Here is a 16441-nt window from a genome sequence, read left to right as displayed (position 1 = left end):
ATTTATTTAATACTGAAATTGTCCGTGCATGACCTAAATATGTGTTACTATTTTTAAACTATAAACATCGTACATTTATACTTTGGCTTGTGTTGTCAAATCGGCATTAATGGCCATTTAATATCAGGTTCAACATGGACACGATTGATTTCATTCAAGATAAAGGTATTTTTGTTGATACCGTTATGTAGTTTTTATAAACTGCTTTGCTTTCAAAGTAAATCAGGAAATATCGTACAACTAAATTTTTGTCCGAACCATCGCATGCTTCCGAATCTCATCTACTCGTATGGATCCTATGTAAACAATGGCTTTTGTAGCTGTCATTCCGACACATTTCATAGATTTCTTATTTTCATATCAGCACTTTGTCGACGGGAAATCCAATCAAGAAAACCCTGACCCTCAAGCAGCTACTGTATTTGACCAGCTCACACCAGCTAGGCCTCCTCAAAAACTCAGATAAATATTTGAGCCACCAAAAAAATACGAGAACAGATCGGTCTGAATCGTTAAGGTATTATTTTCTGTATAAAACAATTTATTTCACTGTACATTTAAATCAATTATTATGTTCATTAGAACTTGATTCTGCCAAACATGTGCTGTAAAGACTTAGACTTATTATGAATAAAGAACAAGTCAAACATGTACATATTTTCATTGTTATTCTTATATTTTGGGCCATTTACGTAAATCTACAATATTTAATGATAGTTCATCCTGATCCAATGTTCAGAGTCCGGATCACATGCACACTCGATTAATAGTATTCTTAAAGTTGCACTCTCACAGAATTCTAGTTTGACACTTTTTGTCTCAGAATCGGCTTATTTTGGCATTCTTTAAATTAAGACCTAATATATAAATCACAAAGCAAACTTCTCCGAGGCAAAATATGATAAATCAAATCCTGTGTAAGTTGTCAAAGTGATCAATCTGTGAAAGTGCAGCTTTAACAGTGAAAAATAACTTCTGCTAATGCTATATATTTTAAAATATATTTGCCATTGCAATAAAGAGATATTCACCTACAATATCATACATAAACACCAAAGAAATATCAAAGTTTAACTTAAGCGTAAGAAATGTCAATTAGACTGGTCAGATAAAAGGTAGATTTTCATTGGTTAAAACTATAATTTTTATCCAATCAAAGAGGATGTAACAAATTAAAGCGTTCTTCAAAACATGCGACATTGTCATCAAAAGGTTTAATAATTTAAAGGTGACAGTTAATTATTCAGTAAAGAAAAGGATTAAAATAACTAATAGACAATGCTGTTCTTTGTTATGCCTCACCAATATTTTACATACATGACATTGACCTTCATTGCAAATTTCGGAAAATAACAGAACTTCCAGAAGAGAAACTGAAAGTAGACAATTCGGATGAAAGGACTATTTTGCAAGTGAGTGCTTTTATTATGCAATATGGCTGTGTCTCATAAAAATATAGATGAAGTGCTGGAAAAAGGGGTAAACAAGGTGAATCGGCACGTGTGTCATGCCCGTCATGCTACATGGCAATGATGAAAATCCCCTGGTATGTGACCCAAATCCTCTTAAATTCTGGACATAATCCCCTCAGGAGCCTTTCAAAATTATGGCAATTTGTTTTTTTCGTACTTTCGTCTTAAAATACTTTGAAAATTTGCTGAATTAGATCTGCTAAAAATTCCCCCTGAATACTACCAAAATCCCCCTGAATTTTCAGACTTTTGAACAAAACCCCCTGAATGGTCTCCAGAAAATATGGCATGTATGTCCATCAAGATATGTGAAACATAAGAAATCAGTGTTATTTCACCTGCATTATATTGTTAGTTGAAAATTAAACATATAAAACATGGTTTTAGAACCAGTAAGGCAAAACCGATTGCAGAATTGACTGATTGGACAGTGATACATAATAGAGGTAATTGATTACTCCGAAATAATGTATATCATTTGACCTATTTTTAAACAATCATCAAATTACAAATGCGTTATGGACGATTTGAAAGGCCATTTTAGTATTGACATTAGGTTTTCAACTTCAACTGTTGACCAGACTTGACCCAAAACCTAACTTGATTAGACACATTCTTACCAATATGCATGAAGATAGGCTAGAAAATGTGGGGGCTAGTAAGTGTTCCCTAAGTGTTGACAACAGGGCACTTGGTGTGAGACCAGTTATTTCTGTTGTGTTTAATATAGGCACTAACCTGGCTTTTAACTTGTAAATACAAGTCCAAATTGATAAACAAGGAACTGGCAGCTCTAAAACAATGCAAGACAAAAATTATTATCACAAGAAAACACCACGTTGACCTTTGACCCCCCTGTCAAAATCGAGTACAAATACATAACCGTATATATAACACCAAGGAAATAATCGGCTACTAATTTTTTTTTCTCCAGACTTCCACTTTGTCCAATATATACACTGGAACCTATCAATTTCTGCAATAGAGTGTCAAATTCAGTCAAGTTCTCTGCGAAAAGAACATTTTTTTTCTTCCTGTTTATTCAATTTTAATAGAATATTGATACTTGAACACAAGCACTTAACATCCACATCTTGGTCAATGACAGGCCCATAACTGTTGTCTTGAGCCACTTAATTACAATACAGGGCGCTTAAAAGAAAAAGACGGCAATATGTTTAATAATATTTATTACAATTCTTTAGCACAGCTTAAAATGAAAATGAATGAAAACTATTCAAGCATTATCATGAGAACATGATATACCTAAAATTCTGTTGCATATTGTTAAAACAACATCAGAAACATAAACGACTCGATACATGTATAATCAAATGACAACAAATGATATAATTGATTAATATTGGTTCCACAATTTTCTTTGAAACTTTTTAACATGTACGGTGATGTTAAATCATTGTTCATCATTACGGCAGTTAATAACGTTGGGTTTCAAACATTCAAAATTTATAAGCCTCGTTTCCAGCTTCCATGCATGCTTTCGGTAGGATTTTCCAATCCATACTGGAAACACATAAAATATACTTATTATTGTACAACCATCAACTAACCCTAATGAAGAGAACACAATTCATGCAATCTTTAACGTGCATTCAGAAATCAAAGCATTTAATTCGATCATATTCACAGTTTTTAATTTAGTTACAAGCAAATACTTGCCAACCCAATTTGTTTTATCTGATTTGACAAAATTCACCGCAATTAAAAAATCATTTGAGTTCATTCACTCATAAGCTGTGCCAAAGAGTCAATACCTGAATTTATCACAGATCAAGCAGCATAGTTAATTCCTATCAGAATTGTGGAACCAATATTACTCAATAATACTACACAATTTTTATGATTTCAGTTTTCAGCCAGCCACTTTTCAAGCAGCAAGATGATTGATTGACCTCATGAAATGATATGAATGATGGGCCATGCCCTTTGTTCGATTATCGCCTCAGCCAGTCGATTTATTATCATATTTAACCAGACCGATATGAAATAATCGTATTACATTAAGCAGTACATAGAAGACATGAAACCTGTTAAAAACATAAAGAACTAAAAAAGACAGCTTACAGAGTAACACTTAAATGACTTTGTACATGAGGCAAATTCCAGCACTTTCAAAATGATGTCATTGCATATTATAATCAAGATTTAATGACATTGACACACGACATATATCATAAAGTTCTGCATATTTATGATATTTTCAGACTTAAAGTTTGTAAAATAATATCACATTTATATCAGAGATGTATATACATATATACAATTATTAAAACATTCTGGTTCATACTGTTTTATCAACATTATTAAACATATATGTATACATTTAGACAATCAAAATACTTTTTAAAATTTCAAATTTGATCATTCTTAAACTGTAGTGTTTCTTCCAGGTCTGGCAAGGTACCTCTGTTTAAAAAGGGCATTACTTTTAGGCGTCACAGTTTAGTTTTCCTTAAAATTGGTAAAAGTACCCTCACACATCTGATATATCTGACATGTCATCTAAATAAATACAAAGTTTAACCTGACATCTGTTAGTAATGCATAGGACTCAGTTATTTTTTATTCATTTTATTTTATTTTTTTTTGGGGGGGGGGGGTGACCTACACTAGGGATTTAGTCAGGTTTTAAAAAAGGCAAGGTTGCTGTGTTGCGGGACAAAAGGGCACATTATATCCGGCAGCGAATAATTAAAGCAATATGAATTTCATAGAAAATTTTAGAAATTGTGCTTATTTGACGTAATATTAGGTTTCAAGTACTAAAAAGGTTAAGTTTGTTTGAATTCATAATCATATTTCAAGTTTTAATCAAAACAAAAGAAATATTTCATTGTTTTATTAAAGCATTTAATTCATTTAGGGCAGGAGGGTGCACGTTCTGGTCTTCATAAGGGCAAAAGGGTTTTTTCCAAAGGGACAGGGTGCAGCACCCTCAGTTGACCCTCTAGCTTAAACCTTATATACCCTTAAAACTTCATAACTTCATAGACTTTTTTTTATTCTAATTGGGAATTTTAGATTGGGCAGCAAGCCACATTTCAGGGAGTCTTAAGGACAGCACTTTGCGATGTCTTGTTTAATAGGCCTAGAAGAAACACTAAATTGACAATTTAAGAAATAAATCAAAATCTGAATAAAATGTAAAAAATCTTTCTTTCATCTAGAAAGCGAACATATTGCACTCTCCATACTATCAAGGCCCATAATCTAGGCATGCATGGGCGGATCTGGCTGGTTTTCGAAAGGAACCAATCTCTAATGGATATGTAGATACTGTACAAGTTTCATCGATATACAATCAAAACTAAAGGTTGTTTACAGACGCACATACTACATACACATTACCATCGCATAAGCTCTTCTGGCCTTTGGCCAGTAGAGCTAAAAATAAAAATTGTACATGAGAAAGGACTTTTTAAGGCAAACACTCATCCATTCTTGCTGTTTTTTGCATTCAAAAAATGGTATCACTGAACATTTATTGAAGCCAGAGTAATGGGCCTTGCTGTATATGTGTGTATCGTCTCTGGGAATTTTCTTACCAAGTTTCATTTGAATATCTTGAAAGTATTTGCATGCAACTGATGACAATGACACGAAGCTAATGACATAATACCTCAAACCCCTTTTTTCCGAAAAACAGACAAGCGAAAATTCCATTTAAAATCAAAGCATATGACACTTAATATGGACAAAGAATTACAACGATGGACAAAGCAATTCCTGTGTCTGCCATGCAGGTTGACACGAAAACTGACAATAAAAAAAATATTACATAAAAGTTATGTAGGCATTATGACAATTGCATCGTTTTATGGTAAAAAATCAACTGAATCCATTGTACATAGGTGTAAATGCATTTAACAAAAACCTATACAAAAGGGAGAAAAAATAAATATGGTTCCGTATGGAAGAAGATTTAGCGAAACAACAAATATATGTTATATGAAATAAATCCATGAAAAATATCTTTCTAAAAACAGTCCATAAATCCATAAAAAAATTTCAGAATATTGTAAAAATATTTTGTATTTCAAATGTTACAAATTTTAACAATTAGGCATAACAATTACAAGAATACTGTACTTTTTGCCCTACTAAAAGGCGCATAAGCATAATCATGGAAATATGGTTGGTCTTAAACTTAACACTAAACAGTTGGTACCTAACAATTCAACTTCATCTTTGACAATAGCATAATGCTTTAAAATCTATATGTTTTCACATATAGAGGATAACTTTTCGTTTCTATTTAAGAAAGCAATATTTTTGACATAGTGAGCACCAAAAATTATTTCAATGAGCAGCGTAGCCAAAGGTATTTATGTCAAAGGTGAAATATCATGTCAAAGGTGAAAGGTGAAATATTTATGTCAAAGGTGAAATCTTTATGTATTCATGTCAAAAGTGAAATATTTATGTCAAAGGTGAAAGGTGAAATATTTATGTCAAAGGTGAAATCTTTATGTATTTATGTCAAAAGTGAAATATTTATGTTTGGTATCTATGAGGTGAAAACTATTGCAATCTTACACTGAAACAAACTTTCTATCTCATTCCATGCTTATAATCCATAGAAAAAAATATATATATTCAGAAAATTGGGCCATATACATGTATTTGCCATAATAACATGACTTCATACACGAAATGACATCATAAATTTTTCTTCCCAGCATTCTATGTATTCAAATTTTACAATGAAACAAGCTAACATCCAAGAAGAAGCAAATTGTTTTGCGATAAACTCACGTTAGAAAAATAATGTTTTATGGCTTAAACCATTACTAACAGTTTAAGAAAAATGCATAAAACATCAATTTTTGAACTTAAATATTAAAATCTGCGATCTAATTTTTGGTCAGCAGTCTTGTTTAACTGATTTCCATGGATTTTCGCAAAAATTGGCTCGTTTCAATACAAAAAATAATGAAGTTGTCAAAACGTTCCATCTGTGAAAGTGTAGCTTTAAACCACAGGATGTGAAATGATATTATTTCCTCAAAGTGTCACTCAATAATAACAATCAATAATAATAAAACCTATCTCATCTACTCCCAGAATATGTCCTTCCATCAATCTGAGTAAACCTCTTTTACCCTAGTCTGATTCATATCTGAATCATCCACCAAATTTCTTCTGGTATGGTCACTTTCCCCAGTAAAGGACATACCCTCTGGTTCTTGCCTTTCCAGAACATTTGGCACATTCCTGTCCAAGCTATTGGATTGTTCATTGTTTCTACCTGCTACATCATCCCCTAATCCACTGTCTGTCACCACATTATAATTTACTTCAAGGGAAGATTCAGGTAACAAACTATCACCATTCATATCACCACTATTTGATTCACCCTCCAATGGATAACTCTTCAGCTCATCCATTCGGAGGTGGGAAGGAGTATTCGTACCTCCACTAGACCTCACTGAAGAGTTCCCACCACTAACAGCCTGATGATTGTCAGGAGAGTGTATTCCAGATTCAACACGGTTGCTATGGTTACGAGGAAGTCTATTGCTATGAACTAAAGAGTCTAACTGCCTACCATCAGCAATATCTGATTGTTCACTAAAGTGAGCAACTCCATAAATCATGGAGGATGGTTGGCCTTCACTGAACGAATTTTCGGGACGTAGAGGATGACCTTGTACAGGTGCTTGGATTGGAGCTGAAATAAAGGGAGTGCTCATTAGGAATATAAATGTGTGTACCTATTACTTTTATTTTGCATATAACAGCACTTTATACTGAGAGTTTCTGATGTGAATTTCTGACTTATTATTAATATTCTTAGATACCTAGTAATATTGGTGATAACTTTTGGATTACTTAAAAAATGGCTTAAGATTGGCATACTGAAACTGGTGTTACACCAGTTATGGACAAGTTGTGTCAGCTTTAATCAAGAGTTATAAAATCAAAAAGGTCAAAAATGGGGTAAACCTCAATTGTTCACATTTACCTTAAACATTACAACTATCTTTAACTTAGTATTATGAATACCACTTTGCTACCAGTATATGTACCACATTTATCTTATTTAAATAAAACCATCTACATTTTATTACCACATAAATGTTTCTTGTTGGTGCCATTCAACTTTGTCCTACACACACAGAAATAATAACATTGATATCCGACCCTATAAAACCTGAGATTCCCTTCGATTTATAATAAATATACAACTTACAAACAACTCCAATGGGTCTAGCTGTATCTGCAGAAATAGAAATTCACTTCATTAAATGTCATATATATATATACCAAAACAACATCAGCAAACAAAATTTAAACAAAACTTAAGAACCTGTAAAAGCTCTCCCGGCTGGCCCAAATTGTCTATTTAGTGCAAAAACTCAATATCTGCTTCTATTTCTTTATGCAATTATTGAGTTATTGCACTACGGTCACTTAATTATGGATTTTAAATAAAAGGGCTAAAGTTAAAAATATTGTGGCCGAGAACTTAAGTGTAAGAATCAAGGCTTGTTTCAAAACTTTTGTTTTACAATTATTTTGAAACAAGTTACTGCAAGTTATTTACCACATAACATAAATCACTCTCGTTGGCACGATGTTACATGAGGTTTTCTGTTGTGGGAGAAACCGTAGTACTTGGAGGAAACTAGCTTATTGACCATAAACCAGACTAACATGTGCCCAGGCCGGGAATCAAACGCAGGTTGCCTAGTTTAGAAGCCTAGTAAAAGATGTTGCAGTACAACTGCCAACACCTGGCATAAAATATACAATTACTAAAGCAAGAGTTATGGGCCATAATGAACACATGTGTTTTGTTTATGGAAAAATGTATAAAAAGTCTCATTTAAAAAGGTTTATTTTAGTTATGACCATGGTTAAAGTTTTGTACCACCACAACACCAAGACTTTATGATAATAGCCTGATTATTCATTTGAATATTTTAAAAGTGTTTTTGAGTAATGCACAAGGGTCAAGTTGTTACAGCAACACCAATGCTACCATAATAGCCCAACTGTTTTCGTTTTTGAATTTACAATGTACTGTTGTTGTTTGTATGCCGATGACTGTATGTACTATGTACCGTATGGTTTTAGCCAAGTTTTGAAAAGAGCAGGGTGCTGCAGAAGTGTGACAGGGTGCTAAGAATGAAAAGGGCACATTGTTTCAGGCTGTGAATTATAAATCTGACAAAAAATGTTAAAAAAGTGTTAAATTGAAGTAGTCTTAGCTTTCATCTGCCAGATACGTTTGTATGCATTTATTATCATAATATAAGCTTTTAAACAAAACAAAGGAAATATTTATTATCTAAAGCTTCCAATTCTATGAGGGCAGAAGGCTTCACATGCTGGTCTAGATGAGGGCAGAAGAGTGCTACCAAAAATGGACAGGGTGCAGCACCCTCTCAGTGGTTGAAATTAACAAAAGCCCGCAAGCCCTGCACTGGTAAAATGGCTTCTGGGCTTGCTCACATTCTGCATTTATATAGCAGGGCTTGTTAAAAATTTTTGATGCCAAGCAATAATATAAGAATTCGGGCTTGTTCATCCAAAAGTCTAATTTCGATGACTGCCCTCTAATAACTAAACTCTTCAGCTAACATGCTGGTCTAGATGAGGGCAGAAGAGCGCTACCAAAAAAGGACAGGGTGCAGCACCCTCTAATAACTAAACTCTTCAGCTTAAACCCTAGTATAGCCATCACTTAAGTTTTTAACAAGAGATGTTTGTCAAACATTATGCCCCCTGAGCGCCAAGTTGCCAGAAATATTTGGACAATTGAATGAAATATGCATGGACTGAAATGACAGCTGATTTGTCATTGGATGCATATGAGGCAGGTCATCTACTGGTCATACCTAATCTTCATGTCAAGTTTGATGACCATAGGTCCGGGAATTGTTGAGTTATCACTCGGACAAGCTTTGGTCTTCCAACAGACCGACCGACATGTGCAAAGCAATTATATAACCCCTCTGCTTCGAAGGGGGGCATAATTAAACTAGATGTTCACTGAAAACTGATACTTCAACTCATGCATTTAGTGACATATAAATTTCTACTGTCTACTATATAAGACAAATATCAGAACAATACTCTTACTTTAAAACTTTACTGAAGAAAATATATCCTTGATGATCATCTATCTTAGTTTGAAACAAACATGGCACTTAGTGGATAGAGGAGCTTGAGGCAAATTTTCTCCAAAATTGCATAAGATGCACTTTACTTATGATAACTTAAGAAGGCAAATAAATGCCCAACTAAAATAGTAACATAAAAGAAAATCATTTCTATACAAACATTTATACATCAATCCCAATCATCTGTGCATGCATTAAAAAAATATGGACAATCAGAAAACCTTTTTTCAGCTTACAGTCACACTGACCTTGACCTTTGACCCACTGACCTCAAAATCAATAGGGTTCATCTGCTGGTCATGACCAATAAGCCTACCTAGTATGAGGTCCCTGGGTCAAAGCGTTCTCAAGTTATTGATCGGAAACCGTTTTTCATGTTAAGGTCACACTGACCTTGACCTTTGACCCACTGACCTCAAAATCAATAGGGTTCATCTGCTGGTCATGACCAATACACCTACCAAGTATGAGGTTCCTGGGTCAAAGCGTTCTCAAGTTATTGATCGGAAACCGTTTTTCATGTAAAGGTCACACTGACCTTGACCTTTGACCCACTGACCTCAAAATCAATAGGGTTCATCTGCTGGTGATGACCAATACACATACCAAGTATGAGGTCCCTCGGTCAAAGCGTTCTCAAGTTATTGATCGGAAACCATTTGGTATTCCGACCGACCGACAGACAGACCGACCGACATATGCAAAACAATATACCCCACTTTTAAAGGTCACACTGACCTTGACCTTTGACCCACTGACCTCAAAATCAATAGGGTTCATCTGCTGGTGATGACCAATACACATACCAAGTATGAGGTCCCTCGGTCAAAGCGTTCTCAAGTTATTGATCGGAAACCATTTGGTATTCCGACCGACCGACAGACAGACCGACCGATGTGCAAAACAATATACCCCACTTTTTTCAAAAGGGGGCATAAATATAACTCCAAAGGGCCTTATCACCTTCTTTGCTAGGGGCCGAAATAAGGCTACTTCACAATTGGGAAAAATGGCATTTTTTCCCAATTTCCAGATATTTTTTCCACAAATCCCAGATATTTTTTTCTCAAAAAGAAAGATCTTACTTCAAAAAATTATTCTGCTTGAGCAAATTATTCTTTTTTATCTTTTAAGTTGACATAAGAAGAAAGCTGTATAATTTAAACGTTATTCAAGGACCAATTACTCCATAGAATTATATTGTTATCAATTCCCCATTTTGAGACGTTAACGCATTTAAATTTCCCAATTTCCAGAATTTCACGCGTTTAAATTTCCCAAAATGAAAAGGCTAGGCCTCTTCACAATTTTTGGTGAAAAAGCCCTGCTCCATAAAGTCATTTATGTTTTTGCACATCTTCTTTATGATTTAACTTACAGCAGCCACTTGTATAAAACTAAGATAAGTTGACCTGTATAAAACTTACGTTATCTTAAAGCTAGTTTGTACTTTTCAATGCTATGATTGGTCAAAAATAATAATATTGACCAATCAATAAACAGTTCCGATAATCTTGACCAAACCAAAAAAACAAACCAGTTTTATACAACTGCTGCTGCTATTGAATCATGAAAAGTTTGTAATAAATTATTCTTACCTTTTCTGTTCATGCTAGGCAGGTACTTAAGTGTTGGGGGCTGAGGATTAACCAGTGTCATGGGCTGAGTTTCCTCGAATGAATCTGTAACTGGTGTTTCTTGATCGTCATTGTTTGTTGATTCTTTTGGCAACTTAACCTTTAATTCACCTTTATACACACTTTCGTCAAACTTGTCATTTTTTGTATCAGTGTAATTATTTTCTCCAGTATCATAAAATTTATTCGTTTTGCCATTTTCATCGTTTTCACTGTTTTCACTATCAGATTTAGATAATTCTGGTCTTGGTTTAATGTTAAGCATTTTTTCAGATGCATTTATGTCATTCTGTTTTTCAGAAATTTTTGCCTTTCTTTCTTCATTTAAAGAGTCACCATCAGAACTATCTGGGTCACTTGCCGAGCTACCATCACTTTCTTCAGAGTCATCAAATTCAACATCTGGTTGGCCATTACCAGTTCCATTATTTATGATTAAGGTGGTACAATTAATCTTACATTTATTGAATACAATACCACCATTTGTTTTTTGTCTTGTTTCTCTTTTGCCGATGTCTGGTTTAGCATCTTTGAATGTGACGTTCCTGTCATCTGCAGATTCTTGTTTTATCATACCAGAACTAGCAAATTCTCTCAAACCTACAGCTTCAGCTTTAACATCTGACTTATTTCCACTAACACTAACAGCTTTAACGTGTGACTTATTTCCACTACCACTAACAGAGTCTTTCAGCTTTGAACCACCTTTAACACCAGATTGAGTATCAAGATCCCCATATTTCCCAATAACTGCCTTCCTACCAGCCTCAGAGTCCATACATATATATGTCCGTTCAGCATCTGAATGATCCTTATCATTGTCTGGAGAATGTATTAGGGACACATCCAAATCACCTTTCTCCATTGCTTGTCTTAAAATGCTGGTGTTTAACTGTTCCTTACTCATATCATTTACTTTTTCTCCACTAGCCTCAGTAGCATTAAGGTGATCCATATAATGCTGCATTTCCGAATTCACAGAATTTATACTATTTTCCTTATTGGAATCTTTTGTAGGTTTAACACCATCTCCTGGTGCTCTGAGATGTTGAACATTGGCAATATTTGCCCTAGTTTCATCGGTCAGGACTTCAGCAAATTCACCTGCGCTGTCATCAGTGGCATTCCTTGGAGTAACGCCAAGTTCTTGAAGATCTGACACTATGTTCCCATCTTTAGAGACACCAGTCCCATTATACAACCGACATATCCCATTAGCTGTTCCTCTACCAGTAGGTATGTGGCCATTTCCAATCTCCAAATTTCTGGGTCGGTTTCCGTCAGATTCGCTCACAAAATCTTTGTCATCACCACCCTTCAACAGTACTTGACCTTCACTATTGACAATGTAAGAATTAACATTGCCATTCCCATCCCTTATAACTTGAGAGTTAACATTTGCATTGCCATTTGGCAATGTTCCATTCACGCTAACCAATACAGAAGGCAGGTGGCCACTATATAGCACACCATTTGAAAATAATTGCACGCCATTCGGGAGATAACCATTTGTTCCATTACTTAAAGGTTCACTCGTAGAAATCAGATGTGTAAATGGATATGTTGTAGTGGTTGGGGTAACCGGGGAAGAAGGGTTGCTAGGCAACAAAGAATCATTGGAGTCTGTGTTGTCACATATTCCTGAAAACCATCAAAGAAAGCACAGTAAACAAATGCAAGGTGATGTAATTTTATGGAAATGCATGATTAAGAAATCACTGTATTGTAAAAATTTATGAATTTGTTTTGAATAAATCTTTACTGGGGAACTGCCTCAGACAGTCCTTAAATAACTGGACACTCAAAGAAGTTATACACAAATTTTTTATGTCAAATTATTTTTACAACAAAATTCATCATTAACAACTATCACGAAATATGCCCTTCCTCTTTCTAGGACACCAAATTGAAAATAATGGCAATTTTAGAAAGCTGATACTGTTAATACAGTTTTTGCCAATGCAAGGGTCATAACTCTGGAGGTTGGTTAATAAGCCTCACTAAGACAATATGCCCATACACATTCTGACCAAATTTGGTGATGATTGGACAAAGAAGTCTTATGTTTTTGACCAGACAAGACTGATTTTAGGTAATTTTCAATAATTAAAGGGTGATAAGTCTCAAGTGATTTAAGCTATATGGCTGGACATTGAATTTGTTCCAAGATATATATTATGCCAATACAAATTCTGACCAAAATTTTTGATGATTAGATTAGGGATTTTAAAGTTATTGATCAGCAAAACCAATTTTAAGTAATTTCTATAAATAAAAGGCAATAACTCTCAAATGACTTTAGTGATATGGCTGGTTATCGAACCTGTCTGAGATCTTATGCCAATACTCATTCTGACCAAATTTGGTGATGATTTGACAAAGGTTTCTCAAGTTATCGATTGGCAAGACCAGTTTTAGGTAATATTTATAATTAAAGGGCAATAATTCTTGAGTGACTTCAGCGATATGGCTGGTTATCAAACATCTTAGAGATATAAAGCTCATACACATTCTGAGGTTTAAAAGTCATTAATTGGGAAACAAACTTGATGCTGCCTAACCAATATTTTGCCAGCCATCCCCCTGCCCTTACACCCAGATGTAACTATTATACGTCCCATTTTATGAACAGGACCATAAATAAATAACAAAGAGTATAAAAAATCTAACTACATATATTTTTCATACAAGAAAGGCATATGAATCTTCCTGTTTGATATTGCCAATCAAATGTTAAAGAGTCTTCAACATGCACTAAATCATTATTCTTCTTGACAAAGACATACTTACTCCAGAGCCACTTACCTCCACTGCCTGGTCTTCTATGTTTAATGAAACAAATCACCACACAGCCAATTAATATCACAATCCTGTAAAAGATGAGCACTCTGTAAGTAAATATAATGTGTGTCATCAGGTATGTGTGTCATCAGGCACCAGTATAAGTGTCATCAGAAATGTGTATCACCAGAAATGTGTATCATCAGGTATTTGTCATCAGGTATGTGTATCATCAGGTATGTGTATCATCAGGTATGTGTGTCATCAGGTATGTTTGTCACCAGAAATGTGTATCATCAGGTATGTGTATCAACAGGTATATGTGTCATCAGTTATATGTGATTTATCAGGTATCTGTGTCATCAGATATATGTGACATCAGTTCTTTTTGTCATCAGGTATGTGTGTCATCAGGTATGTGTGTATCATCAGGTATGTGTATAATCAAGTATGTGTGTCATCAGGTATGTGTATAATCAAGTATGTGTGTCATCAGGTATGTGTGTCATCAGGTATGTGTATCATCAGGTATATGTGTCACCAGGCATGTGTCTTCAGGTATGTGTGTTATCAGGTATGTGTGTCATTACATCTTTGTGTGTCATCAGGTATGTGTGTCATCAGGTATGTGTGGTAATAGGTATGTGTTTCATCAGGTATATGTGTCATCAGGTATGTGTATCATCAGGTATGTGTGTCATCAGGTATATGTGTCATCAGGTATGTGTAGGTATGTGTATCATCAGGTATGTGTGTCATCAGGTATATGTGTCATAAGGTATGTGTATCATCAGGTATGTGTGTCATCATGTTTATGTGTGCCATCACGTTTATGTGTGCCATCAGGTATGTGTGTCATTAGGTGTGTGTGTCATGAGGTATGTGTGTCATGAGGTGTGTCATGAGGTATATGTGTAATCAGGAATGTGTGTCATCAGGTATGTTTGTCATCAAGTTTGTGTGTCATCAGGTATGTGTGTAATCAGGTAATAAGGTATGTGTGTCATCAAGTATGTGTGTCATCAGGCATGTGTGTCATCAGGCATGTGTGTCATCAGGTATGTGTGTCATCACGTATGTGTGTAATCAATTATGTCTGTAATCAATTATGTGTGCCTTAATTGGTCTGACGCGTGTCAAACTGTTTATTTTTACACTGCTCATGTTGTGACGTAACAAAGTGTACCATTTGATCTGCAGCCGATGCATACAACATTTCAATACATGTGTTAATAGGTTATTCTTTGGATTGCAGTTGATGGGTCTTACATTAGGCATAATAAATAACCATTGATATTTGCAGATAATTTTATGTAATGATTAATGAAATATTTATTCAAACCTGCCATTCTGCATTTATAAATGCAAAGAATGATCATCAGAAAAAAAGGAGAATTTTTTCAGACATTAAAATAATAAAAATGCGAACAATATCCAAAGTATTTGCACTATATGGTCAGCAAAATGTTTCTCCTGTGATCTACCATGTGTTTGAACCAATTACAAGTGTAAGCCAAATAGAAGATATTGAGTGTTCATCGTAGCGAAATAAAGCAGCGGGTCGCATTAATCTGATGGTTATCTTGTCTCTGTTATTGGGTGTTGGGGGATTTGAAAATGACAAATCAAGGTTGTGTTTTACAATTGTTACTGACTGCAGTTTTGGACTGAAAATATAAAAAAAAACGAAAGAAATTTCAGACTAATTATTTAACCATTTTCTGTTAGGGCTATTCCGTTTAACTCCTGGGGGGACGGCAATTTTTTAAATCATATATGGTGGGGAGTCTATTTTGCTAATTTTATTGGGGTAGGACCCCCATACCGTCCAGTACAAGTGCCTTCCCCGCAGGTGATTATATTAAAATGGAATAGCCCTTACTAAAATCGGTCTGGCATGGTCAAAATCAGTCCAGACTGGCAAATTGTCAATTTTAAGACGTCCTGGGCCAGTATTCAATATTAATCTAAACCTTAGACATGCCTGAGTGATTCCATTCAGCCTATTGGTCAGCTTTATATACAGGCTTATCAAAACACATGATTTCTTATCTTAAATTCAATTTCAATCTAAGCCGCCTATTGAATATGGGCCCAGGAGCCATATTCCTTATGCAACTTAGATTGAACTTAAATTTTTTAAGATTAGAAACTGAGTGTTTTGATCTCTACATAAACTAGAAACATAGAAGTAGAGTTTTGCAACCTCTCTAATATCAAACTTACAGTAGTAGTCCTCCTACACAAGAAATTAGCACTGTCGTTATTAATGTCTTGGGATCATCTTTCGGCTCTGAAAAATTACACACAACAATAGTGTAAAAGAATTTGATATTAATTTTGTTTAAAAATCTTATTGCAGACATCCTAACTCAAACAATGGCTAATATGTGGATTATCG

General features: G+C 34.6%; 1 protein-coding gene across 4 annotated transcripts in view; it reads right to left on the bottom strand.

The window, feature by feature from the left end:
- Window positions 1-2645: 2645 nt before the first annotated feature.
- LOC128246796 (dentin sialophosphoprotein-like) overlaps window positions 2646-16441 on the bottom strand; it is a 36227-nt gene continuing 22431 nt past the window's right edge. Inside the window, exons 8-12 of one of the 4 annotated variants that reach the window (XM_052965233.1) lie at window positions 16267-16333; window positions 14050-14129; window positions 11221-12900; window positions 7687-7713; window positions 2646-7164 (exon numbers count right to left, since the gene is read on the bottom strand). In XM_052965233.1, the coding sequence (XP_052821193.1) occupies window positions 6572-7164; window positions 7687-7713; window positions 11221-12900; window positions 14050-14129; window positions 16267-16333 (2447 nt within the window). In that variant the 3' untranslated portion in view covers window positions 2646-6571. The remainder of the gene's footprint in view (window positions 7165-7686; window positions 7714-11220; window positions 12901-14049; window positions 14130-16266; window positions 16334-16441) is intronic. The other 3 variants (XM_052965235.1, XM_052965234.1, XM_052965236.1) reach the window with 3 other exon arrangements.

Source organism: Mya arenaria, chromosome 9, assembly GCF_026914265.1.
Source record: "Mya arenaria isolate MELC-2E11 chromosome 9, ASM2691426v1".
NCBI lineage: Eukaryota > Metazoa > Mollusca > Bivalvia > Myida > Myidae > Mya > Mya arenaria.
The sequence above is the reverse complement of the archived record's forward strand: the minus strand, read 5'-3'. Positions and strand labels throughout refer to the sequence as shown.